Source organism: Neopsephotus bourkii, unplaced genomic scaffold (assembly GCF_033783945.1).
Source record: "Neopsephotus bourkii isolate Nb327-2 ecotype Australia unplaced genomic scaffold, CSIRO-AGI_Nbou_v1 NB_53, whole genome shotgun sequence".
In the NCBI taxonomy this organism is placed as follows: domain Eukaryota; kingdom Metazoa; phylum Chordata; class Aves; order Psittaciformes; family Psittacidae; genus Neopsephotus; species Neopsephotus bourkii.
This window is the reverse complement of record NW_026900570.1, coordinates 11930081-11955560: the sequence shown is the minus strand read 5'-3', so window position 1 is coordinate 11955560 and position 25480 is coordinate 11930081. Positions and strand designations below refer to the sequence as shown.

The window sequence follows — 25480 nt, the reverse complement described above, 5'->3', positions numbered from 1 at the left end:
GAGGAAAGTTAATGGTGGAAGTTTTTAAATGGCCATTTTTAAAGCTCTGTGACTTCTTTCCTCAACTAAAATTCTGTGTGCTTCATATCTGGGATTTAATGAGCTTGCCTGACAGCTGGATTGACGGGCAAGATTGTAAGAGTATCAGTAGATTCAGGTCGGTGATCTGTGTAATGCACATCTACTTGGACTTGGTGTCTATGGCACCATGCCAAAAGCTACTTTTTAAAGTGACTTATTTAGGCAAACAGTGAATCACAGAAGTTAAACAATACCTGTGTCAATAACATACTGGTTTTTAAAGAGGCAGCTTAGCCATAAGGCAGTGTAAGTAAACAGAATAGCAAATTGCAGCTATTTCTTGTCCTGTCAGTGTTGCAATAAATCTGGTTATATGTCATCATTCATACAGTTTAAAGCTGCAACATCTAATTAGGCTGCAACGAATTAAGACAGAATTTTCACAAAGTCTGTTGTATGTTATAACTTTACTATTGCAGTTAAGAATTTAAAACCCTTTCTTCAGGGCTCTGGCCACTTCTCCAAGTAAAAGTCAAGCTGGAAATAATTATTGTTGTTTACAGTACAAGTCTCAAACTAGTTCACAGAAATAAGGAAGCATGAGTACCTTCAATCTTCCAAATTCATGCTAAAGAATAGAACCAGTGTGCCCAAGTTTGTGTTGAGATGGTGTAGGCACTGGCAACAACCCTGTTAAAAATTTGAGACATTGTTATGTTGGGGTTGCATTAGTTTCTCCCGTCTTGTTTGTTCCATTGTCTCTAAGCCCCTACTCTCTGTAGCTTCTGTTGTGGAAGGTGTTTGTTTTTTTTCATGGGCAGGCAATTGATATGTGCTGAAAACTGGGACTTCTCTTGTGTCTCCCACTTCATACTGTACTGCCCCACCTTCTGGCCCATTCTAGTTTGAGTTCACCTTCCCTTCTTCTTCTGTCAGATTTTAGTCTGTATGAAGATCGTTAATTAAGAATTGCATCCTATTTCCTCAAAATCAACGGTATTCTTGAATTAGTTGAAACGATTGTATGGAAGCTTAGTGTGCATCAGCTGTGACTAGTATGTTGTCTCTAGCAGACTGGCCTCAACAGAAAAGTGTAGCCTTTCAAAACTGAATTTATACTCCTTGTGGTTTCATTGAAAATGTCTAATACAAACCATTGAACTACTGTCTTCCTGGATCAATAGAGCTTGTGGCTTTCCTTAATAAAAAACACTTAAGCCTAACATGCCAGCATTAAAATGACTTGTAACATCTACGAGATAACTAGGACAAACTTGCCAGATCCATGGGTTACAAACATCCAGACTTGGGTGTGTTGGTAAAGAAAGGAAACTAGAGAATTCTCTCCAATAGGCTCAGCAGATCTGAGGGGTATTTCAAAACTGTATATCCTTGGTAGTGTTTTGAGGGCTCACCCTGCAGCTGTGTGAGAAGCTTAGGTTCTCTGGAAAATTCAATCAGTAGTCTCTTGCTGACAGGTATGAGGTACTGCTTTACAGAGAAAATTACTGAGAAATTATTTTCAGGTACATGAAATCCTAGACATCAAAGAAGAAATTGGGCTTTTAACTGTCATAGTGCTGCAGAAGAGAACAGGCGATACTTGCAGTTTTGCAGAAGGACCCTTTTGTTTGCAGCTGCTGAAAGAGTAAGTTGGAGGGATGCTTTAAAGTGCAACCTTTTAACTTTTCACATTTGCTAATAAATTCATAAAAATTCTTGTCGAAGCCAATGCTGAAAAGACAAAGAAGCTTCAAAATGCCATTGCTCAGGGAACTGGAAATGTTCAGAATGCGCATTCAAGCTTTTTTGTTATGTTATACTTGAAGGAGCCAAAGGTGGGCTAGAATTGGCACCTTACTGATCTGATACTGGGTGAAAAACATCAAGAGTTTCAGAGCCAGCTTGTCTTTCTGAATGTTTTGTGGATGTTTTCTTCTTACTGAATGTGAGCAAATCCAAAGCAGAACAAGAAAATTCCTCCATGACTGCCCACCCTGAATTACCTCAGCAGCTAAGCAAAGTATCTGGAAACTGTTCACAAGTTCTTCAGTAGAATTTTTGTGTGTACTCCTTCTGTTTTGTGACAAGGCATTTAATCTGTTTTAAAATCCTGCTAAATAAAGATGACCCTTTGCCTTTATGTTGAGTAGTAGTATTCTTTGTAAGCCTTTGTGAGGATTATGTTGCTTTCAGTAATGATAAGTTACGCACTGCAGAGGCTGCGGAAAGTTTTGGCATTATAATAGTCTTAAACTTTGTCATCTTAATGAGTGCTTTTTCTCCTAAAAACTTTGCTCCCAGCTGTCTTGCAGTTGCACAAGATGAAGCCCTGTTGGAGCAAGGTGACTCATTGCTGCATAGGCAGACTTTGGGCAGCACTGATGGTGGTGTAGCATGTTGCTGCTAGGAGCCCGTAGAGGACACTGCTTAAGTAGCAGCTTGTGCAAATGGCAGAAGTTAGCCTGACTCACAGGCAGATACAGTTATTTAGCAACTTGCTCAGTACCTTCCTGCATTGGATATGGGAGCTAGGTTTAAAAGAGGATACTCACTGAGGCTTGTGTGCTTTTAAAACAAACAAATACATGTAAACACTTGTATTTCAAAGGCAGTAGTTAGTACAGTACATAGGTCAGCTTGGAGGATAGAATTGCACTTGAAAAAAGGGACTCTGTTCTTTATTACTTTCCAGGCAGAAACACTTTCCTTACTCTTAAAATACAATATATTTTCTAACTGTACTTCTGTAGATTACATATGATTAGTTTGTCTTTTCAAATAGTTTTATTTTCTCAAAGGACTTTTCCAGTTACTTTCAACATCTTTGCTTTGTAAAGGAGCAGTTGGTGGCACGCTTTTCCTGCTTATTTGTGGGCCTCTTCTGTGAAACATCTTCCGTTTTGTAAACTCGCTTTTACACTTCTGTCTGACTTCAGAGATACTGGCTAAGCTGTTTTCCTTGATTTTCCTCCTTTCCTCACTAGGATTTTTAAGGAACTCAATGGCTGTGAATCTTCTTAGTGCTTTGTAATAAGGGGGAAAAGACGTAAAATCCTTGCTAGTCTGAAATTGCTGTGCTTCAGTAGGGTATGTTAAATGGGTGGCAGCACCACAGCGAGGAGGTGCATCAAGGCAGGGCAAGCATGGGGCAGGAGGAGCCAATGGGTGGAAGAGGTTTTTAAAAGCCTGTCCTTTAAACTACTTCTCTTCTAGTTTCCAATGATTATCTGTAATCTTGAATATAGCTGTTTGCTTGTGTTCAGGGAGGGTACTGTGAAACTTACTATACAAAATCTTTTTTGTTACTATCTCAGTTGTTTAATATCTTACCTTCAGAAGGGTCTAGAACACTATCTGCAGCATTGGCTGCAGGATGGGATTATTATAGGATTAAGGGCTGGGCCAGCCAGTGCCCAAGTAAGTGGAAAGTCTCAAGGAGATATGGATCAGTGTCTCAACAAGCTGTGGCTTGTCCTGTTGCAGTATGTACCTGCTTCAGGCTTTCCAGCTCAAATCTGAGTTTATTTTGTGACTTGACTTCAAACTGATGGTTTTATGTCAGGGCTCTAACAATGTTGGAAAATTAGGGCAGAGCATCAGCATAGCTCAAGCCTGAGGGTATCAACAGCTCTTCTGTCATACAGAGTAGTAGAGAATATATATCGCCACAGGGTAAGCAGCGGAGTATCCCAATGTGAAAATATAAGATTAAAAATTGTGGTTTTTTGGTTTTTTTTTTTTTTTTAAAGTGGTGGGAGCTAAGAGAAGCTTTCTTCCATGAAAAGCAAAGCAAAGCCTGTCTTTATTCTTTATTCTTTTTCAAGCTGGATTGAGTCAACAGTAACAGCTTTTGTGCGTAATTGGTCTTTGGACCCAGGTTTTCTTTTCTTCCTCCAGCCAGACAACAGTTCCCTGCAAAAGGGAGAATAAATTGTCAAAAGCTCTTCAGGTTTTGAGAATCTAGCAGTGTACCCACTTGCTATAAAATGTTGATGTCTTTTAGAGGTCTCACTTGTGTCAGATCTTAAGATGAGAGAACTGAAATCCAGATTTCTTGCACCTCTGTTCTACAAAGGCAAGCTGCAAAGAAGTAGGAGACAGAGGTATGGGAGGCTGGGGAAGAACAGATGTAGGCTGTCATATCTCGATTGCTCTCAGAAAAGTGCCCAGTGGGCATGTGCTGGTGTTTCATGCATAACTTTGTTACAGCAAAACTAATTACTTTAATCATAGCCTCTAAGATGCATGGAAAAACCATCTGTGTTAAGCACACACACTGTTCAGTCATCTATGTTATCGATGAGACTGGGCATTGTAAATGGCTGTTTAGCTGGTAGGCTTGGAGTAGGTGGCAAGAGAGTATGATCTCTGTTATTTTCTGTTTGGTTTTGATTTTTTTTTCTTGTGCAGGGCAAAACAAGTTTTGATTCAGGCTGCAATATTATAGACCAGAGTTTCTGGATGATGAGTGACTCAGCAATATGGGGTTTTGTTGCTTGCAAGCATAATTCAGTTTTCTTCATAGGGTTCTGAGTTCACTGTATTCATGTTTGGTATTTTCTGGGACAAAACTCAAAAGCGTAATGCTCCTTTACTTGTCATGCAAAGTGTAAGTTCCAGCTGCTGACTATCTCTTCCACACACAAGAGAGCTTAGCAAGTCCTGTTCATTCTCTCAGAGAGAAGTAGAACCAGACACAGGGACATCCTGAATCCTGGAATAATCTTGCTATTCTTGCAAGTTGCTATAAATATCAAAGCAGCAGCTACTCTTACTGTTTGTTCTCACTTGGGATTGTTGGCGAAGGTGCTGACAGGAAGTTGGCATAGCCTGGATCCATTGGTCTTGCTGCGCATGTACCACATAACTGAGCTGCCTGTGCTTGGTGGCCCCGCACTCTGGATGTCCAGTGGCCATTGTGGAGCTACCTGCCACTTTTGGGAATGCCTGCAGGGCAGCTGCTGTTCTCCTGGGCTGCTTTGTCAGGAAATCACAGGCAGAAGTCTCAGGAGTGTCAGGGAGGAGGAAAATGCATCTAAGTCAACCCAAAAACTTGGTACCCTTATTTGAATGGAACATATTCTGAAAATTCAAGGGAATGGGTACTGTTGGTATGGATGGAGATGTGAAACTCCGTAAGTGTAAAGGTCCAGGATGACCAGTAAACCTAAATACCATACTTGCAATTTAATATAAATGTCTGAGGAGCTGCTGTTGTCTGTGTGTTCTTATCCACAAACTATTGTTTTGATGTTTAAATAAAGACATGAATATTGTCGATTAAACTGTTTTATGAAGCAGTGGCATGTCTTAGACTGTAACAGCTTGAGAAGCACATAACCAAAGAGAGAAATGATGGCAAAACAAGGCTGCAGTCTTTTGGAGTATAATAAAAGAAAAACAAAAAGGAGAAGAGACTTCTTTTTCTGTTGTAGTAAAGTTTTGGAAGACTAAACAACAAGAAAGGAAAACTGTATAGAGGAAGATCTGGCTGCTATAATCTATATGCTTAGGGAATACATTTTTCAGCTTATTTTCAACTTAATGTTTTATAAGCTTAAAAGTGATAAAACAATGGTAGTTAAATTAAGGAATTTTGTATTTTTCTGTCTTTTATTTTTAACAGAGCCTTCTAAAAGCTCTTTTTATTTGTGATGGAAGCTTGTTTTGGTAGTGTAGAACAGATGTTACAGAGCAGGCTGGGCCCCTGGAAATTTTCTTTGTAGTGTGCTATATTAAAAAGAATGGAAGGAAATGAGAGTATAGAAACTCTTGTTCTTCTAGCTGAAGAGCTCATTGCTCCCAGATGCTTGCATGTACCCCTCCTTTCTCATTGCAGTCACTCCATGCAGTGGACTTCTTGCAGTATTTTGGTACATCAGTTTCAAAAGGGAGGTGGAGATTTGTAACCAAGTGTATTGGAAATGCTAGAACATGGTTGCATAAACTTGGAATTGAAGGAGGGAGCCTACTTGGATCAATAACAAACATGAAACATTGTGTTGTGATGGCAGGAAAAGAATCCCAGTCACCTGATTATCAAACCAGTTCTGCACAGCATATAGGCCTCTGAGACTCAGCATAAAAATTTTGACAAAGCTTGATTCTAGTTATGGTATTTTACAAAAGCATATAATTTTTAAGTGATGAAGACATAGTTAAGTGATGAAGCTAATTAAATGTTTTATGATCTGTTTTGCCTGCTTTTGTAGACTGTCTTGGCATCACTGGTACTCAAAAAAGAGTGTAAGGCACTGTAGGACTTGTGTGAGGGTACTGTGTTGTGCTGAGCCAACCATCAGTACAGCTCTAGCAGAGCATGTTAATTTTGTATTAGAATTATGTACCTCAGAAAACGAAAACTACAAGGCATTTGAGAAAAGCCTGCTAGGCTAGGTTTAGTTTGTAAAATGTCCCTCAAGCTGGGGCAGATCCACAGAGGTATTTAAGCTCCCAGCTCCCATCTGGGTAGCAAAACTTGCCTTGAAATATGTGAGGAGTTAAAAAAAAACATGTTTTTGAGAAACTTGGCCCATTATAAAGGTCACTGAGAAGAATGGTAGTGCTGCCTTTAAGTATATTTAGAATTAGAATTAAGTATATTTAGAATTACTCTAAGGAAATCTCCTAATAGAGCTGACACAAGAAAAGAAACACCTAGTAAAAGCTTGTGAAGGGGCTGTGTGTCTCTTCTTCACACCCTTTCCATCTCACCGTATTCTTTTGTTAAGTCCTTCCTTCTGTTTGCGCATTGTTACTATTACACAGCTCTTACTGTATAGCATTAAAAAGCCCCCCAACAATTCAGGCTTTTATAGAATTTAACTCCTGGGATGACTATAGCGCAGTACAGCTTTGATGTAGAAACATGTCACACACCTCCCAGTTGAGTGTTGTAGGCAGCGACGTGAAAATAAACTAAGATGATTTCTGTAGTATCTAAACCAGGGCAACAAAAAAAGCTAACATTTTGCCTGCATTGGATGTGGGTAAACAAAAAGAGTAAAGGGGGGGAGGATTAGCACAAGTAAATAAGTTATAAAAGCTTGCTTGATTTACATCATGTATGTTACAAGAGACATTCCACAGGGAGTAGCATTAACCTACAACAGGGACTGTAGATTTCACTACTAGCTGGCTCTGTTTAGTCTTCAACCCTGTCACACCCAGTATTGGCTATCACTGCTGTTTTGTTAGCAGATGCTGATGTTTGTTAGAGGATGGAAGCAAGCTGTGTGTTTACCATGTAGTAAAAGCCCTGATGAGGACAGCAGTGTACAGGTTCTGAGGAAAAGTGCGCCATTAAGTATGGTATTTCAAGCGGCCAGGAGTCTACAATGCTGTGTTCTTCAGTCTCTGCATCAAAGTGATGCCTCTTTATGGTCTAGGAGCACTGTTGCTGAGAATAACTTTGTGGAAGAAATACAGTCCTGATGGATTTCAGTTCTTTGGGTGTCCCATGGCATGATAGTGTATATCTGTCACTCTTGGTACTTTCTCTCAGTTCTCCCTCTTTGTTTAAATATATGTGATGTATCACTTGGAAGTTTCCCCAACTGAATAAACCTCCTTACTGAAATTAAGTGGGGAGAGAACATGCTAAAATATTCAAAGACCTTTTCTACAAAAAGAAAAAATGTGAATCTTAAGAAAAAACCTTATGGTATAGCTAGGACTTTTTACCATATCGTTGGTAGGGTGAGGAGGTTTGCAGTTTTAATTCATCTTCTGTCACAGCTAAATGTTCCTCCTAGTCTTGTCTTTCCTGTTTACTCCCACGACTGGGTAGGACACAAAGGGTGATGGCTGCCTTAATGTGCCAAGAGAGCTATGTCTGCACTTAAAAGCTCACCCTGTGAGGACTTAACTGCTACCTTGTCCTCCTTACATTGCTGCTTCTCAGAAGAACATCTTGAGAGCTGGGTTTCACAATAAATGAGGCATTCTCATGAGAAATAAACTGGGAATATGTTGGTGTTTTGTGAAACAAATTTCCTTGCAAAATTTTGAGGAGTTCTTCAGTGAAGGAGTAAATGTGTGGCTACTTATATTCATGCCTGTGAGACAGACCATAGCTTTTGCAGTTCTCTTTTAACAATAAAGAATCATATTTTAAATCTTTAGATAAAAGTTGGATTCAATCAATATAAAACAGGAATGCAGGATGCCCACAGAACCCCTACCTTGCAATAAAACTAAGGTGGACCGGATATTCAATATATTATTCCTGTACAAGAAATCAAGGGGGTTTTTTTGCTTATGGGTTTTTCTTAAAAACACACTATGGGTAAGATTTGAAACTAGAGGAATATGGGAATCTTCCTTGCAAGATTAAAGCAGAAACCCCTTACCTCTAAATTATCATGCAGCAAAGAAAGTGGCAGAGCTGGTTTGGCAACTGCAGTATAATTATTATTTTGCTGTTTAATGTTAAGCCTAAATATAAGAATTAATCTTGCAAGGTTCAGACAAGGAATGTAGAAATTATGCAAATGGAATGCTGTGGTGACAGTTGAAACAGTCAGAATTCAGGCTTGGAGTCAACATGTAAATTGTGTGTCTTGCAGAAACTGTCCCCTCCTTGCACTTTAATCACTCTGTCCTAACCTGGGAGGCTTAAATGATCATCAGGATGTAGCTAAGTATATCTTTTTTACAGGAGGTGGTAGGATTGTCCCTTAAATTGTTCATGTTTTTTAAGAATCTTTATCTTGCAGTTCTTTGTGCAGTCAGAGTGAATTGTTTGTGATCCTCGGCAATCAAAGAAGTGAAACCCAAGGATTTAGCAAATTGTCCATTTCAAGATTTGGGGTTTGTTTTAAATTTGCATGTAATTTGACATGGAAACAAATGCTCAGTGTATTTATTTCATCATCCTTTTCACTGAAATCAGAATTTATTTCCGTATGCCTTTGCTAGATAAAGATCTGTATAAACATGAGACTTCTTCCCACCTTTTGTGTCTGCTTGTATTGCTGCAGGAGAAGATGCATGGGATATTGTATTTACCTCTCCAGAGTCCTGTGTGCTCACATCATTGAATATAACGTTTCAGAATTTTCCTTTGAATGGAGAACATTTTTGAAGCATTTCAGCCCAAAAGGGAACTTCTATAAAACCACTGACTTCTGGGTTTAAAAGAACATGGTCACATGGGTCCTAGATAAAATATTGCTGCAGCCATGCTATAAGTTTGAGTAATAATCTTGGTCTGAGACTCACTAGTTAGAGTGTCTGTCTCCTGTCAGCAGGCTTCCTCAGTATCACTGAGAATGTGTTCACCAGTGGTCAGGCACTCTGTGTTGGACCACAAAAGCAAAACATGAAATCAATGAAGGAAGAGCTTACAGAAATGAAGCAGGCATTATTTGGTACATCTTCTAATATGGAAATACTTGTGTAGAACTGACTAATAGTCTGAGGGTGGGGAGGGTTGTATGTCTGCTTCTTTTAAAATACATCTTTTTTTCCCTGTTTGATTTTTTTCTTAGACCTTAGTAATGTCATGAATTCCACTCCAAATATAAAGGCTGTGAATGGAAAAGCTGAAAGTAGTGATAGTGGAGCAGAATCAGAAGAAGAAGGGCTTCGTGAAGAGGAAGAAAAGGAAATGCAGCTAAATGGAAAGGGTATGTTCTCTGCACTTAGACCATTGTTTCTTCTGAAGTTATGCTTTGCCACCTAAGTGGCAGAAAATCATGAATGCTTACTTGTTCAGGAGAATTAGAGGCAAACACATGGAGATGCATGTGTGAAAAAATGGCAGTGTCTCAACCTGGATTATAAGATTCAGAATTAGTACAGATCTGTGAGCTGTGCCATACAATTTTTGACTCGGCTAAAAAGTCTTGTCAATAAGTTAGCTAAAAGTCTATACCCTGTACTTTTTGATGCCAGTGCTGTTTGTGAGAGCTGTGAATCGATACATGGACTGTAACGGTAGAATTGAAAATCGCTTTTTTTTTTCTTCAGAAGAAATAAAACAGAACTTTCAGAGATTCATTTAGGGGGTCCCTAAAGAGTTTTGAGGAAAACCAACATCAAGTGAAAACCAAATGAAATTACATATTTAGCATTCTATACAGGTTTTTACCTCTAAGGACATGAGGATTATTATTATCGTCTGTCTGCCTGACCCAGTCTCAAGGCAGGTGTGTTGCCGAGCAGGGGCACAGATCACGGATGTGGCAGAGAGGCTGCCTGCTCTAGTAAGACCCACGGACTATTACCCACTTCTGGTGATACATGTGGGTGCTAGGGATATAGATAGTAGTAGCCTGGGGAACATAAAGAAGGACTACAGAGCCCTGGGAGAGGTGGTTAAAGGCTCTGGAGCTCAGATAGTCTTTTTGTCTATTCTCCAGGATACAGGGGAGGACCTAAAAAAAGCTAGGAGGATTGGCCAGGTTGATAAACGGTTAAAAGGGTGGTGTCACAGTCAGGGGTTTGGGTGTCTTGAAGATGGGACCCAAGTTTGTAGGCCAGGTCTAGCGGGAGCTGGTGGAGCTGGTCTAGGGAAAGAGCAGTTTTGGTAGGAGGCTTGCCAGACTGGTCAAGGAGGCTTTAAGCTAGATGTGTTGGGGGAGGGGGGCATCATTCCATCCCAACACACCCTGTCAGTTGCCAGCACCTATAATAAATGCTTGGACCAATGCAGAGATATTCCGGCTGCTCCAGCCAATGAGCCGGCTTCATTTGGAGCTCGGCTCAGATGCCTCTATACAAATGCCCGTAGCATGGGGAACAAACAAGAGGAATTAGAGATGTGTGCACATCTACGGGGGTATGATATAATAGGCATCGCAGAAACATGGTGGGATGGCTCCTATGACTGGAGTGTTGGAATGGAAGGTTACAGACTCTTTAGAAAAGACAGGCCTGGCAGGCGCAGAGGGGGAGTTGCCCTTTATGTTAGGGATAGGCTGGAGAGTATGGAACTCTGTCTGGGGACTGGTGAGCAGTTAACAGAGAGCTTGTGGGTCAGGGTTAAAGGGAAAACAGTGATGGGAGACATTACTGTGGGGATCTGTTATAGACCACCTGATCAAGAGGAATCTGCGGATGAAGCACTCTATAGGCAGATAGGAAAAGCCTCACGCTCACAGGCCCTCGTTCTCATGGGTGACTTCAACCACCCTGACATCTGTTGGAATGACGGTACGGCCCGGCACAAGCAATCCAGGAGGTTCCTCGATTGTGTGGAAGACAACTTCCTTCTGCAAGTAATAGAGGAACCGACAAGGAGAGGTGCCATGCTTGACCTCGTGCTCACCAACAGGGAAGGGCTCGTTGGAAATGTGGCACTCCAGGGCAGCCTTGGATGCAGCGACCACGAGATGGTTGAATTTGAGATCCTCAGGACAGTGAGAAGAGCGTGCAGCAAGCTCACTGCCCTGGACTTCAAGAGAGCAGACTTTGGCCTCTTCAGGAACCTGCTTAGTAAGGTTCCATGGGATATAGCCCTAGAGGGCAGGGGGGCCCAAGACTCTTGGTTGGTCTTCAAGGATCACCTGCTACAAGCTCAGGAGTGTTGCATCCCAACTAGAAGGAAGTGCAGCAGGAGGGCCAGGAGACCTCCTTGGATGGATAAGGAGCTGCTGAGGAAAATTCAAATGAAAAAAGAGTCTTATAGAAAGTGGAAGCAAGGACAGGCGGCCTGGGAAGAGTACAGGGATGTTGTCCGGGAAGCTAGGGACCAGGTTAGGAAAGCTAAGGCCCAGTTAGAATTAAACTTGGCTAGGGATATTAAGGATAACAGGAAGGGATTCTACAGGTACATAGCAAATAAAAAACAGACTAGGGAGAACGTAGGCCCCCTCAGGAAGCTCTCGGGTGAACTAGCTACACAGGATTTGGAGAAGGCTGAGGTTCTGAATGACTTCTTTGCCTCGGTCTTCTCTGGCAAAGGCTCTGACCGCACCACCCAAGTCTTGGAAGGCAGACGCAGGGACCATGAGAATAAAGACCCTAGGCCCACTGTAGGAGAGGAACTGGTTCGAGACCATCTTAAGAACCTGAACACACACAAGTCCATGGGACCTGATGAAATCCATCTGTGGGTCCTGAAGGAGCTGGCGAGTGAAGTTGCTAAGCCACCGTCTATCATATTTGAAAAATCATGGCAGTCAGGTGAAGTTCCCTATGACTGGAAAAAGGGAAATATAACCCCCATTTTCAAGAAGGGGAAATGTATGACCCAGGGAACTACAGGGCAGTCAGTCTCACCTCTGTGCCTGGCAAAATCTTGGAGCAGATTCTCCTGGAAGGCATGCTAAGGCACATGAAAAACATCAAGGTGCTTGGTGACAGCCAGCATGGCTTCACTAAGGGGAAATCCTGCCTGACCAATTTGGTGGCCTTCTATGATGGGGCTACGGAACTGATGGACAGGGGAAGAGCAGCTGATGTCATCTACCTGGACTTGTGTAAAGCGTTCAGCACTGTCCCACATGACATCCTTGTCTCTAAATTGGAGAGACATCAATTTGATAGATGGACCACTCAGTGGATAAAGAACTGGCTGGACGGCTGCGCGCAAAGTGCTGTGGTCAATGGCTCAATGTCCAGCTGGAGACCAGTAACAAGTGGTGTCCCTCAGGGGTCAGTGTTGGGACCGGTCTTGTTTAACATCTTCGTCGCTGACATGGACAGTGGGATTGAGTGCACCCTCATCAAGTTTGCCGATGACGCCAAGCTGTGTGGTTCGGTTGATACGCTGGAGGGAAGGAATGCCATCCAGGGGGACCTTGACATGCTTGTGAGGTGGCTGATGTCAGCCTTATGAAGTTTAACCATGCCAAGTGCAAGGTCCTACACCTGGGTGGGAGCAATCCCAGGCACAGCTACAGGCTGGGCAGAGAAGAGATTTAGAGCAGCCCTGCAGAGAAGGACTTGGGGGTGTTGGTCGATGGGAAGCTTGACATGAGCCGGCTTTGGTGTGTGCTTGCAGCCCAGAAAGCCAACCGTATCCTGGGCTGCATCAAAAGGAGCGTGACCAACAGGTCGAAGGAGGTGATCCTGCCCCTTTATTCTGCTCTCCTGAGACTTCACTTGGGAGTATTGTGTGGAGTTCTGGTGTCCTCAACATAAGAAGGACATGGAATTGTTGGAACAAGTCCAGAGGAGGGCCACGAGGATGATCAGGGGACTGGAGCACCTCCTGTATGAAGATAGGCTGAGAAAACTGGGGCTGTTCACCCTGGAGAAGGCTGCATGGAGACCTCATAGCAGCCTTCCAGTATCTGAAGGGGGCATATATGGATGCTGGGGATGGACTCTTCATTAGGGACTGTAGTGATAGGACAAGGGGTAACGGGTTTTAACTTAAACAGGGGAAGTTTAGATTGGATATAAGGAGGAAATTCTTTCCTGTTAGGGTGGTGAGGCGCTGGAATAGGTTGTCCAGGGAGGTTGTGAATGCTCCATCCCTTGCAGTGTTCAAGGCCAGGTTGGACGAGGCCTTGGGTGATACGGTTTTGAGCGAGGTGTCCCTGCCCATGGCAGGGGGGCTGGAACTTGATGATCTTAAGGTCCTTTCCAACCCTAACTATTCTATGATTTAATTTATCAGAGAGACCTACTTGGGATTTCCTTTAATTTGTTTTAAATATCATCTGCTTTTTGTGCAAGTTAAACTTGATATTTACACTTTTTACAAGAACAGAACAATCCCTGCAAATGCAAATCTGTTTTGTTCTGCAGATACGTTGTACTTAGTCCGTCAGAGTTAGCTACTTGAAGAAATGTTTTGAGTATTGCGGGCATAGCGTTCTATTTGCAAGGTTTTCTTGTTCTTTTACAGACTATAAGAATGTGAAACCAGAATCAACAAATGCTAAAGATTTCGAAGGTGTTGTTACTAATGGTAGTTACAAGGACAGCCTTATCGCAGACATGCAGAATGGCATCCAGAGCAAATCTGCCCTGAATGGCTTGAACCCAGAAGAAGAAATAAAGAAAACTGAGCCAAGCCTAGAAATAGTAAACAGCACCCAGCAAGGTATTGTCCCCGGAAGACCATGTTTTCATTTGCACATATTTTTCATGTCATTCTCAAAGGCTGAACACATCATACATGTCAGTTTGTTGAAACTGATGTCTTAAATGTAACATTTTAAAGCTAACTGATAATTTCAGACAAAACTTTTATACTGACCTTAGGAAGGAGAGTAAATCAGCAAGGTAAAATTAAAATTATCAGCCTGTAAGGCACAAGTGCCAGTGTGAGGCATAGTTTTCCAATTAGTAAAACTTTTATATAATTCCTGTGTTAATATAACCACTTTATTCAGAATCTAACATGGCAGTTGTAGGTAAATGGGGCATGAGTTGAAGCTCACCTAGACATTTTAACTTGCTGCTTTCCTCTTTGCCAGGCTCAGCTCACATTTACAAAGCATGTGTTAGTATGTCCTTTCTGTACAGGTGCAAATGAAGAGAGTAATGAAGAGATCTCAGCAACTCAGCACTTAACCAGTGATTCAGACAGTGAAGTTTATTGTGACTCTATGGAGCAACTTGGACTAGAAGAGGTAGGGGCTTGGTATTTCTAGGTGTAGTTTTGAGAGTGGTGTGATTATGTTTAAATAGGCTCCTATCTATCAGGTGAACCTGAACGTGCAGTGGTGAATGAGGTAACTCATATATACCTTTCTCCTGCTTGGAGTATTGTTTTTCATTTTTTTTTGTCATCAGTCTTTTACAAGTTGGTTACTGCTGATCTAAAAGCTGTGCTATCTTTTCCCTCAGAGAATTTATGTGAGGAGAAAATACAACAAACCAACAGTACAAAGAAACTAAAGGCTGTGTGCACAAATGAATTTAGGGTCTCATAATATATGCAGGGACCAGAATCCAGCTATCTCTGAGAAGTAGTGTCTTTGTAACAATGAGCTTTTTACATGCTCTTTTTCTGGCCTGATGAATCCTGTATTTGTTTCTAAGAATAAGTAAATAGCAAGATTTAGCAAGTGGCCTGTAGGCCAGTGCCTGAAAGTGGCCTAGGTCTGGAGAAGATGACAGCGAATTCTGGGTTCTCTTGTGCTCTCTTCAGCCATAATGTACATCTCCAACTTTCATACGAGAAGTGGGTACCAACTATGCTGGCTTACTTTTGACTGAATCTGTGCTCCTGCTCATTGTATTAACTGCAGTCGTCGTTGACTTTACTTGCCTGGACCTTCTTCACAGGTCCAGTTTAAGTGTGGACTCTGTAGTTAAACCCCTAGTTTCCTGATTCTGGGGATGAATATATGAGTGATGCATGGGTTTGGAAAGACCAGTAAGCACACTGATACTGCATCATTCTGTTGCCTGGCTGTTCCCTGAGGATCTAGAGAATTCCTTTTAGCAAATCAGAATTTTACCCAGTAGTGAATCATGTTGGGAAAGCTGATTTGGTAGAAGTCTGTCCTGCAAGCTCTCTGATCTGGGTGATTTCCCAATCATCCTGTGCATCGTTCAAGCTTGCTTGAGATTCTTTAATTGGAGCGGGCAGATAGTCTGTCAGAATTTCCCAACCTGTGTGAGAAAATTTCTGGTTTTGAACAAAATAACAAATGTTCAGGTGTATGTAAATAAATATACAAGTAGAATACAGATGGATTAATTCAAACTAGAAGAGGTTCATTTAAAGAATTAACTAGAGCTTTTTAGTGGAAAAGCTGTAGTAAGCACTCTGACCTTCAGTTCTGATGATCCAGTTTTTATGAACTGCTGTCTGACAAACAGGATTTTGCAGTAGTTTCCATTTATTTGCCCCTTCTTTTGGTTATTCTGGCTCTTTCATGGAGTTATTCTTCAGCTATCTGAGGTTCCCATTCTGCTTAAGCATATGCTTGTGCAAGTGCTTGTGCTTGTGCTGAACAAAGGGTTGCTTGAGCGACCTTAAGGCAGTCCTGTTGCAGAACATGTAATCATGACCTGATCAACACATATTTCATCCATTTTTAATATCTTCCTACAGAAGCACTGATTTTAAGTGAGACGTTGATGAATTCTGTGCCTTCCTTTTGTTTGGTGAGAGGCACAGGGTGCAGCCAAGCTGTTTTGAACATGTTGGTCATAAGCAACGTGATCTGTGTGCCGTGAGTGTAAGCACTGCCTACTCAGGGTTCTTAGTAGCACGTGACATTTAACCACGTGGCTCAGGAATCCAAGTTGGGATACCACTTCCCTGTCTAGGAAGCAAAGCCAATTTTAAAAGGGGAAACTGAGCATTTTTAGATCTTCATGTTCAATTTCACTGATTAATCAGTATTACTGCATGTTGGAAATGTCTAAACTAACTCCAAGTGGTATCAAAGTTTTGAGCATACTTGCCTCAAATACCTTCTCAATCTGAACAGGACGTTTAGACAACAGTAAGCACATTCTACTGCCTTTGTTAAAAAAAAAAAAGTGTGAATGTTGGGTGGACTGTTTTTTTAGAGATGATGCTTCTTCCTTTTTATTGGTTACCTGTCACATTTTACAGAATTTAATGACTTGCTAATGTTAATTTGTAGCCCTTGGAGATCATCACATCAGCTAAAGGATCTTTAAAGCATTCATCCCATTCCTTGGATGTAGATCACAGTGTTCTATTAGAAAATACGGATTTTCCAAAGCGCACTTGCATAACTTATGAGAATCATCAGCCTGGAAGTACTGTAGAAGGAGCAGCTCAAGAGCAAGGTGAAGTCAAGTGTGGAGGAGAAGATGGCAAAGCCAGTAATGGGGGCCCTCAGAAGGAGAAGAAGGGTGAAGATAAAGCAGATTTCTACAGTGTCAGAAGAGGGAGAGGTACTGTGCACACTGCTTTTGTGTTCCCACTTTCCTGACTGCCATAAGTTACTGGTGTCTGAGAAGCACTTGTCAACATTGTCCATTGCTATGTAGTGCTTCTGTCCTTCACAGTAAAAATAGATAACAAAATACTAATTACAATGGGTAGCAATCAGTTTTATCTTCAGAGTATTTATTTCATTCATAGTAAGTATTACAAAAGGATTTTCTTGTGCTGTGGAGGTCTTGTGTATAAGCATATTGGGTTCTTCTGTTTTGGCTTCCCTTAAATTCCAGCTGCTGTTAATGGCACCTGTCTTTGTAGAAACATAATCTTCAAAACCTGTCTGTGCATGAGAAGAGTTTCTTTATAAGTTGCATATTTATTTTTAAATTCATATGCATTTATACGTCTTGATTTGAAAATATAGACAGGTATTTGTTTCTTATTTGAAACCATGGAACATCTTGGATAGGTATCAGTGACACAGTGTTTTCTGTGTTAATTGGGGTGTTAGCCACACCTTTGTGTGATTCTGATACCATCTATTATGATACTTAAAACTTAATGATTCTTAGTGACATAATAGTCCAGATGTTCAATTTATGTTGGGCCTCTGCTCTTTTTAATGCCATAATACTTCTAATACTGTTACCTAGGAGCAGCACCATATTCCAGTAGTATGATCTGTAAAGCCAAAGATAAAGTTGTAGTAAAAACAAAAGGCCAGAAAGTATTTTATTATATATAGCATGCCTTTTTGTATGGCATCTATATGTAATCAGATGCAAAAAGTGAAAAAGAAAATCCAAATATAACACTTATGTTGAAAACTATGAAGAACATGTTATAGATTAGCCATCTCCCTTTCTCTTTTGTTGTTGTTTTACTTACGTTTGATGTGTGCATACTAGACCTATGTAATTTAAAGGAGTATTGTAGGATTCAAACAATCATCTTTTCTCATCACTCAATTCTGGTGTTTGTTTTCCAGCTGGAGACTGTGCCAAGCTTAAAACACGCCTCCCCTTGATAATGAGACAGATTTTACTTCCTTTTCACTAGGGCAGAATTTATTGCTGAACTTGACTGGATGTGAATTAGTACTTTTTTGCTAAATGTTTATGCAGTTCCAGGACCAGAATGATACTGTCACACTGAGGCTGTAGGGAAACCCCTCAGATGATGGTGCAGTGACCTCCTGGTGCTTTTGAACTGTCTGAACACAGCCTGTAATTAAGAGCACTACACTCAGCTCGGGAGGGAGAAAACCGAACTGTTAACATCAAACATTTTCAGTGGAATTGGTAGCCCATTCTGTAGTTTATGTATCTGTTTTTTTATCCCTCAAAACAGGGCATAGACTTCAGCCTCTAGGAGATGGTTTGCAAGGTGGACAGATGGGTAGTGGAGGGGATGGAGAGCGCTGGGGATCAGAGAGGGCACCCAGGGGAAGCCTCAATGAACAGATTGCAGTAGTGCTGATGCGGTTGCAAGAAGACATGCAGAATGTCCTCCAGAGGTTGCATATGTTGGAGACGGTTACAGCATCACAGGTATTATTCATTGAAGCTACTTGATTACTCTCTATTAAATTTCCTTTGATATTTTTATGCTTTTTCAGATTAAATTTTCAAACAATATTTTCATAAACTGTGAAGACATTTCAGTTGTATTCTGTAGTTGATTCCAACTTAAAATTCCTTATTGGTATCTATTCTCAGGAACACAATTCAGGACGCTCATAGATGTGAGCAAACCCATGTATTTTGAGCTAGAAATTAACCACACATTATTTTACTGATTTCTGATCAGAGTAATCTTAGCCATAGTTGTTTACACATATTGCACAGTCATTATATAGAGATTCCATAGTTCATGTAATACATGGTAATTTCTTCATCAGTAGATCGCAAAGCATTTTCAAAGGAAGTCAGAAATTACGTTAATCTTCCAGACTGGTAAATGTTTGCAGGTAGAACTTCTGATTCCATTTTCAGTTAGCAAAAGACTGCTTCATCATAGCATTCTTTCCCCATGCAGTAATCCAGCTTTCTTGGAATTTCACATCATGTATACAAAATAGGCAAAAGAAGTCTTAAGCAAGTGTAGATATTTATTGATGTAGTGTTTGTTTTTCCTTCTGTTTCAATAGAAGCACTGTATATTCAGAAGAACGGAATATGCTGTGAATATGGTTGAACCAGGAATATAAAAATGTTTGGGTCTGTTTGACTTCCTGATATTTTGATCTACCTGAGTATAAAGTATCCTATGGGATGCATGTACTCCAAATCTTAGGCCACTAGGGAAAAGGATTTAGTAAAACCATGTTTTTGCTCTGTCACAACTATTTAAGCATCTGATGTTTGGATATAGAATCATACAATCAACTAGATTGGAATAGACCTTTAAGATCATCAAGTTTGATCATTTTCCCAGGACTGCCAAGTCCAACACTAAACCATGGCACTAAGGGCCTCATCTACGTGGGTTTGGGCAGCCTGTTGTAATGCCTTGACTACCCTTTTGGGGAAGAACAGACTGTTTTATCTTTCTGCCTAAGCAATATATGATGAAATAGTAAAAGACCCTTCAGCAGTTCATGCTCTGCTTGCTACTCTTACCTAAAGAGAAACAGAAGCTTCTGCTTCACACTTACATAAATAAGAAAGACCTAGAAAACTGACTGCTTTGTTTTTCTGGAAACACCTCAAGAGTGTATGGGAATAGTCTTGAAAAGTTTCTGGTACTTCTCACTTTCTTGATTGCCTGGAAGATTCTCTTTCCTTTAGACATGCCTGTAGCTATAGCTCAGGGCAGACTAAACCAGTGCTTTCGCCTTTGTACCGACCGGTGTTGAAACATGTAATTGTGCAAATTAAGCTACTGGGATTTCTACTCTGGGTTGCAGGTGCTGGGACTGGACAAGAGTTGAGAAGGTTTCAATGACAAGTTGGGCAGGGGGGGCTTGAAAAACTGGATAGAGGCCCAGTGAGTGACACTTAACGCATTTTTTTAACACAGAGAGATGTGATAAAAATGCCAGAAAGAGTACTGGAAACTTAAGTGGTGAAAGGGGGTTGTATGGAGGTGGTTCTCTGATACATACAGATTGCAAAGCCTTCATGAGATGAAAAACTTCATATTCTCATTTTTTTTCTGAAGCAGAAAAAAATTTGGTTGCAGTTTCTTTTTCTCATACTTATCAGCCTTTGTTTGTATTTAAAGGCAAAATCTGCAACACTACAGTCAAATTGTGAGCCCGCCTCCTCTGTCAAGGTAATAAAATATTGCTTTTTCTATTTGTAAAAAGCAGTGTGAATGGTGAAAAAGATGAGATTAATATTTTATATGTAACTTTTGATACATGCTTTTCGTACTTTGACTATGAGATAATAATGTGTGTCTGAAGAAGCTATTCAATAGATTAATCTTTCTTTTCTGGTCTTACTAGTATTTTCTACTTTGATCCTGCAGCATTTGCAGTAACTGAGAAGTACACATGCATATTGGGTATGTGCACACAGATTGCTGACTGGATTTTTTTCTGTTTCCTGCAGAAACCATCATGGTGGCCCTTTGAAATCTCCCCTGGTGTTTTAGCTTTTGCTATTGTATGGCCGTTTATTGCCCAGTGGTTGGTACACGTGTATCTTCAAAGAAAGCGAAGGTAAAGGCGCACATTCAGTAGGGCATATATCCGGTATTTCAGCTGCTGAAACCAATATGTAGCATATTGTGTTATTGAGACAGGACATAAAATACCGCCTTAATGGGAAGAAGAATGCAAGGGAATGCTTTCAATAAGGCTTTGGCAGTGTATCTGAAACATCAGGTCAGTATTGAAGAGGAGCTAATTGCTTTGATAAATCCTATTTCCTTGAGTTTCAGGACACACCTCGCCTAGTGTTCCACTGTATGTACTGGGGACTCATAGCTCTGAAGATACCAGGCTAAAGCAGATTGTAGAGTCCTTGGTATGGTTATGATAGGAAGGTGTATGTTTCAGTCCCAAGAACTCAAGCCAAATGTGCAAAAAGAAATCCTGGAAGCTAGTAGGAGTACCTTCTACTAGCTGGGAATTCTAGGAAGAGACATGTATCATTTTCTTTGCCTTGAAATATTCTCAGCTTAAGAAAGTACTGGTTAATTGGTCTTTATATATGGTATACTATATATGTGGCAATTTAGGTTAAATCCATGAAACATAATGCAGGAGCACACACAAGTGGGTGAGGCTTGATAGCTTCAAGTGTCTCCATGACATTCTTTGACCCTGCCACTCCCAATATCCTCTTGAGCCATTTTCACTGTTCCTAGACTCCTTAGTCCCCTTATGCCATTAGAAAATCTATTCCTATCAAATCCTTTGCAGAGTTACATCTGTCACCTTTTTCTTATTTAACATTTACCAGCACCATTGACCTGCTTTGCCACTAGGGCATGTTGCTGGCTCATATTCAGTTTCGCGTTCACCAGGACCACGAGGTCCTTTTCTGCCAAGCTCTTCCCAGGTGCTGGACTTGGCACTTCCACTTGCACTTCATGAGGTTCCTGTCAGCACGTTTCTCCATCCTATTGCAGTCCCTCTGGATGGCAGCACAGCCCCCTGGCATATCAGTCACTCCTCCCAGTTTTGTGTCATCATCAAAGTCGCTGAGGGTGCACTCTGCTCCACCATCCAGACTATAAACAAAGATGTTAAACAGGACTGGACCCAGCATCAGCCCCTGGCACACACCACTAATTACTGACCTCCAACTAGACTTTTGTCACTCACCAGTCACCACCCTCTGGGCCCAGCCCATGATGATGTAGACAAAGAATGTCCACAAGGGCTGCTGGGGAGTTACCCTGTCTCAGAGCTGTCATCAGCAGCATTGGTGTAACTTGCACTGTCTGATGAAACCAGAGATTTCACTTGGGCTTTCAGACACTTACACTCATCTTCCTTATTATCTGCACCGGTAAGTAAACATTTCAATTTCATCAGCAAGGACAAAGGTTTTTAGAATCAATATAATTGTGGTTTTAGTATCTTACCTGAAACTCCTATGAACTTTCGTGTTGTTTAGCTAATAGCTTTCAAATGGCTGTGTTCAATCTCTGTCAGTAGTATCCTGTTCTTGTACAACTGTTTTGATCATCCATTCTGACCTCTGTAGCTCTTGCAGTCATTTCACAGATTCAGTCAGAAATCAGTTTTTGGAAAAGCACATTTTTTCCAGCAATTTTTCTAATATTGTTCTAATGGTTCAGAGCTTAAATGATTAAACAAACGGTGTTCTTCTTATTTGGCTTTCTCTATCTTCACCTTTCATCCATTGGGTTTTCCTAGAACTTTATCTACTTGCCAAAGAGCCCATTATGTGTTTTCTGTGGGTACTTTATTGCTATCACCAGGTCATCTCTCAATCTCTTGCTCAAACAAAACAGTTGGAACAACTGGAATCTCATTTTAAAGCTGTTTTCCAGTCTTGGGATGATTCTGGTGGCTCTCTCCTGAATCCTCCACAGTTGATCGACATTCTTTGTGAGTTCTGGACAACAGGATTTGTACCACAGTCCACTAACAGTAATACCAATATCTCCATGAGACACAGAGATAGTGTAGCCCCAGACAGTCCTTGTTTTGTTTACTCATTCATGGATTGTATTAACATGAGATGAGCTTCAGGAACAGAAGCAACTAAGGAAGTTTGTATTCTTCAGTTTTCCTCTTGGTTTCTGAATAAATCTACCCATAGCCAGAATTTAGGGACTATCATCTGCTCCTGCACCGCCTTTCCATCTCTTGGCAGTGGGTAGGAAGTTTCTCAAGTACACTTAGAGAGAAAATGGAATTGCAAAACAAGAGCCCTTATGTGTTGCCCCAATGCCAGTTTCAGCTTATGCTCTGTAGAGATGTGTCAGCTTTTAGGCAACACGTGTACACAGTGCATATGTTCAGCATATCCATGTACTATTGGTTTTAAATACATTAACTGTCCTCAGCTAGTCTCTGCTACCAGGTGAGGTTTTTCTCATTGTGAAGCTGGGAGCCATGACTCCTGAACTCTCCTGCATAATGGAGCAAATTCCATGGAACTGGTGGAGTTAAACGTTCTGTAGCCAGCAGCTTTGTGTTTAGCTCATGTCCCTGGGAATGGGCAGCTCAGCTCACTCTTAGCACCCTTCTGCACGGTTTAGGTTTTCTGAGCCTCTTAACCTGTCTCATTCCTGTACAGGGAACTTAATGCTGAAAATCTGGGTACTCGTACTGGAGCCTTCACTGAGAAAAGCTTGAAAACCTAAGGGCTCCAAACCTGACCACAGATAGAAATGTATTCTTAATAATAATAGAGACTTGTTTAGATTTGGCTCACAGTTTTAGAACAGTCTGATTGCACGTTGCCTGGAGTCACTGGAAACTCATAAGCATTGCTCTGCTGTGAGCTAGCAAACCACTGACGGGTGTAGTCAGGGACTGACCTGAGGAATTTCGTCTGCAGTTCAGAATTCCTAGTGGTACTTCGTGCTCCTCGGTGTAAGCTGTGCCAGCTCAGTAACCTTGCAGATAGTTTTGTAACCTCAGAGGGCAGATTTTTCAGGTATCTTTAAACAGTGTTTTTGTGGTTTAATAGATGGGAAGTCTTCACAGGTGGGCATAATAGGGTTGGGTTTTTTAGATGAATGAAAAATCATCTTCTTTGTGAAGGTACATTAAACTAGTGTATTTGATTCCTCTTCTAGAAAACTGAACTGAGAACTCATGACTTTGCTTAAAGACACTTAGAAGATGGCCCTGGAAAGTGCAGGAAATCTGAATTCTCATAGAATCTCAGAATCTGGATGAAGTTCCTTCTGATACAGTAATATTTTGTACTGCCTTTGAGCTAAACATTTAAGGACTAACATTATTCAAACTTGAATGATTCACAGCTCCTAGGTTACAAGTAAATTTAATAATAATTTCATCCTCAAAACCATATGAACAGTAATTATTTTGGAATATGCTTGTGGATGGTCCTTCAGAAACTACTGGTCTTGCTGATGTCAGATGATGAAAAGGACATCATCTTTGTAAAAGAGTAAGTGAAGAATATGTACACTGTCACTTTAATATAATTTTACAACAACAACATCCCTGCCTGCTTTTCCACCGGATTACTTTTTACCAGATGAAAGCACTAACAAAGTATGAATTCAATATATTGTAAGCTGTTGGGAAAACACAACATAGCTCTGACGAATTCAACTGGTTATTTTTGCTGCTAAACCAGCGTGGGGGCAAACTTCCATGCACAGTGGTCAGAATGGAAGTTGGACCCTTTGTTTCTCCTTAAAGATTGCAAAGGAGATTTGGGAATTGGTACGTGTCTCACAAGTTACAGCCATTAATAACAAGGGACTGTCAAATACAAGTTTGGAAACCAAGTGTGCTACCCCATGTAAAGGGACCCATGTAAAGGGGCTGCGCCTTACGTTTGTAACTTTGAGAATGTGTTCTTGTTGATGACAGCTTAAGTGAAATATAGTTTAGGCACAAGGTGCTTTAAAATGAGGTGAAAGCTAATGCTGTAAGTATAGCTCTAAGGTTTTAAAAAGCTCAGTGCACTCTTAAGTTTTCTGTTGTCAGTTTATGTCAAACTAAAGTAAGATTTACTAGATTAATGAGTCTATTAATTAATTGCCCAAATCTATTGTGGACTTTTCCCAAGCCACGTTACGAAAAATATCAGTTCTGGTATTTCCTTCGCTTATATCCTTCTACTTTCTTTCAAAACAAAACTTTTCAGCTCACTTTGGTGCTGATTTTTTTTTCCACAGAGTATTTATTACCCAATATACCGTGTTACAGCCTTGTGAAGTTTACTTGATCAAAGCATGCTTTACACTTAATTTTAAAATAAATTAATATATGAGCAAGTTGTCTAAATCTCCGGAGAAGGGAAATGCACTAAAATTAGATTTGACAGAAAACAAAGACATTGATTTGCTATGAAGAATTACATCATAACATAAGCCATGTTTAAAATCTGAGCCTTCAGAAATGTCTCCGTATTACTGATATGCTTTAATTCTCCACTTGAACTAGATATTACAAGTAATTTTTAGGAAAGTTATTTTTTGTCCTTCCTGAAAATCTTTTCTAGTTTGGAAAACATTTTTCATACAAACTATGCTGTATAAAAATGTAATCATAGAATTTACTGTTTGTTTTACCAGAACAATTTTAATCTTGTTCTTAGTTAAGTGCAGTTTTCTTTTTTAGTTACTTTTTCCCTTGTCTGATTTTCTTACTGTAAAGCTAAATTAAAGAATAAAACGGTCAGAACCTCTCTGAAGGCTGCTGTATACTGATCCAATGGTTTTGTGGGCCAGACATAAGTTGTGGCATCACCTGTACCAAAAACTCAGGTTTGAACAAAACTTTTGCTGGGAGGGAAGTTCTGCTGGGACCTAAAGCCATTGTGTCTGTAGCATAAAGTTCTGAGAGTGCGTCATTTCTTATCATGATTACACAAGAAGGGTGCTCTAGGTTGAAGGTCACTTCAAGAAAACAGTCTCCTGCCGCACCTCATTCACAAGGTTACATGTAGGTGTCCAGCTTTTAGAGATGGTACAGAGCATCTCCAAGGTACTTAACTGTTAACTTCCCCCTGACATGTAGGCATGTGCCATCCTTGTTATTTATTGGCTCAATAA

The 25480-nt window shown here is 40.6% G+C and overlaps 1 protein-coding gene across 3 annotated transcripts in view; it reads left to right on the top strand.

The window, feature by feature from the left end:
- The window catches only part of ACBD5 (acyl-CoA binding domain containing 5), a 33034-nt gene extending 7915 nt beyond the window's left edge, over window positions 1-25119 (top strand). For 2 of the 3 annotated variants that reach the window (XM_061351123.1, XM_061351133.1), the window contains 8 exons: window positions 9516-9653; window positions 13826-14023; window positions 14449-14555; window positions 16530-16806; window positions 18146-18345; window positions 20021-20071; window positions 20353-20462; window positions 23525-25119. In XM_061351123.1, coding sequence (XP_061207107.1) covers window positions 9516-9653; window positions 13826-14023; window positions 14449-14555; window positions 16530-16806; window positions 18146-18345; window positions 20021-20071; window positions 20353-20462; window positions 23525-23537 — 1094 coding nt within the window. In that variant the 3' untranslated portion in view covers window positions 23538-25119. Of the gene's footprint in view, window positions 1-9515; window positions 9654-13825; window positions 14024-14448; window positions 14556-16529; window positions 16807-18145; window positions 18346-20020; window positions 20072-20352; window positions 20467-23524 lie in introns of those variants that run through there. The other variant, XM_061351141.1, reaches the window with a different exon arrangement.
- Window positions 25120-25480: the final 361 nt, after the last annotated feature.